The sequence below is a fragment of the Seriola lalandi genome, unplaced genomic scaffold, assembly GCF_002814215.2.
Source record: "Seriola lalandi dorsalis isolate HSWRI2012SDOR001 ecotype SW California unplaced genomic scaffold, Sedor1 jcf7180002054930, whole genome shotgun sequence".
Taxonomy (NCBI): Eukaryota; Metazoa; Chordata; class Actinopteri; order Carangiformes; family Carangidae; genus Seriola; species Seriola lalandi.
In genome coordinates, this window is record NW_019525482.1 from 523,541 (window position 1) to 525,725 (window position 2,185).

The 2,185-nt window shown below is 47.7% G+C and overlaps 1 protein-coding gene across 1 annotated transcript in view; it reads right to left on the reverse strand.

Moving 5' to 3' along the window:
• Positions 1–979, reverse strand: part of nrl (neural retina leucine zipper) — a 5,071-nt gene extending 4,092 nt beyond the window's left edge. Inside the window, exon 1 of the mRNA XM_087170151.1 lies at positions 55–979. Within this exon, the coding sequence (XP_087026277.1) occupies positions 55–672 (618 nt within the window). The 5' untranslated portion in view covers positions 673–979. The remainder of the gene's footprint in view (positions 1–54) is intronic.
• Positions 980–2,185: the final 1,206 nt, after the last annotated feature.

Genomic DNA, 2,185 nt, shown 5'->3' on the forward strand with positions numbered 1-2,185 from the left:
AGCAGAGGTGTGAAGAGGCCACGTGTAAAAGAGAGAGGAATCATAGATTGTTACCTGTGAGCTGACAGCTGCAGCAGCTGAGTTCAGCAACGCCTCCACAGCGTCCTCACAGCCCAGAAAGCCGTTCACCGGCCCCCTCTCTCTGTCCCCTCTCTCTGGTACTCCTCCCAAGGCGCCCAGCAGAGTGGCGGGCCCCGTCACCTCCCCTCCAAACTGTTGCTGCAGGGCTGCCAGCCAGATCAGGTCCTCCAGCGAAGCCGGGGTGGGACCCTGAGGTCCCCCGTGGGCCGGGCTGCCCTCCACGTTCCCCTGGGAGCCGGAGCTGATGCCAGAGGTGAAGCTGTTGGAGATGGAGAGGGGGAAGGAGATGGAGGAGGATGACGAAGAGAGGGAGGAAGAGCCCGAAGGAGGCGGGTGGGCGTCGCTGAGTGTCGGCGAGGGTGGCAGCGAGTTGTAAGGGCTGGAGCTCAGGCTGGAGTCCTGCGGAGGGTGGCTGGTGTACGGAGAGCTGGAGGGGTCGTGGGGGAGGCCAGATTTGGGATACGCACACGGAGGAGGGAGCGGAGGAGTGTCAGATTTCACCTCAAACTTGAGGAGGTCAAAGTCATTCAGGTACTCCATGGCCAGAGGGCTGGGGGGGAGCGAGGGCATGGGGAGGGAAGGAGAGGACATGGTGTCGGCTGCTGCTGCTGCTGGAGCTTCAACAGGGTTTTTCCGTGTGTCAGGATCGATGGAAGCTCCACTCCTCCGCCTCGGTGCAGCTCATAGACAGCAGCAGTGGTGAGGACAGGAAGTCGACGGGCAGGTGAGTGTCCTCTGTGACAAACTGTTCGTCCCCGTGTCCTTGTCTTTGTCTCTCTTGTCCTGAGGGAAAGGAGGAGAGTTGCATGTCTGTCAGGTGTAAATCTGAACAGGATTCTCTAATTAGGCACCTTTTATAAATGGTTTCTGAGCTGTAACTAATAGTTTCATCAATTATTAATAAAAGAGTTTTCCAACAATTAATCCACCAAAGTGTTTAAATCAATGCTGCAAAACTGAAGATATCGGCTTTTTTATTCTACACTTTCTTCTCTCTTGTCAAAACTTACCTGCATTACCCACAATGCAACTCGACTACCATGACTTCAACCACAGATTTGGGTGTGTTATGCTAGTAGCAGAGAGGAGGAGTGGGCTGCAGAGGTCTGGTAAACACCTGTAGTGACATCACTGCAGGACATTCATCAGATTTACCTCAGGCAGTATTTATTACCCAGAACCTGTAACCAGACGTCGACGCGTTACATCACACGACTTCCTCCTTCAGCATTCACTATAGGCTAATCATTTATTGACCAGTTATCAGCCGTTAATGAGAGGAACTTCTCGGGTTGCCAGGTTGTGGAAAATCCTCCTTTAGCATGACATTTACTTCCATTTTCAACCAACAAAATCCATTTATAAACAACTTATTGACACTAACTTATCGTGTTAATCAATTGAGTCCATTTAATGATGCGTTCTGAGGAATTAAAGAGATCGTTAAAAGTACGAAGTGAGCTCCAGGTTCTCCAAAATCTGTTCTCATTAAGGGCCTCTAACTGATCTGTGGAGCATTAGTAAATTATTAATTAACCACCATTAAAACCATGAAAAACATCTTATAAACCCTTCATAACGTCCCATTAGAAAGTTGTTAAACATCATTTATGCTGAAAATAACTCGTAATGTAATTGTATGAATTATTATACAAATCAAAAGAAGCATGTGGCTTTGACAGAAAGGTCAGAGTCCGACTGTGAGTCTGAGTGGCAGGTATGGTTGTGTTATATTAAGACATTAATCTGCAGCACCCCCCCCCCATCTTATACACACATGTATAGGACTATAACCGCATGCACGTTCACACACACGTGTATGTTTATACGTGCACAGACAGACAGGGACGTCTCCGCTCTGACAAACTTTTACACTGTGATTGAAACTTTATCGTTTGTGCCACGTACATGTTCAACACGTGCACACTCACACACTTTATACTGTAAAAGTGACAAATTAAGATCCTCACTTTGCCGAAAACTCCAGAAATCATCTTGTGACTCAGAGAGAAATAAAACAGCCTCATGGTTTATTTGTTTAAAACACTGTCTCATCTTCTGCCAAGTGTTTCATTCGTCTTTATGTGAAATTATTCCAGTGATC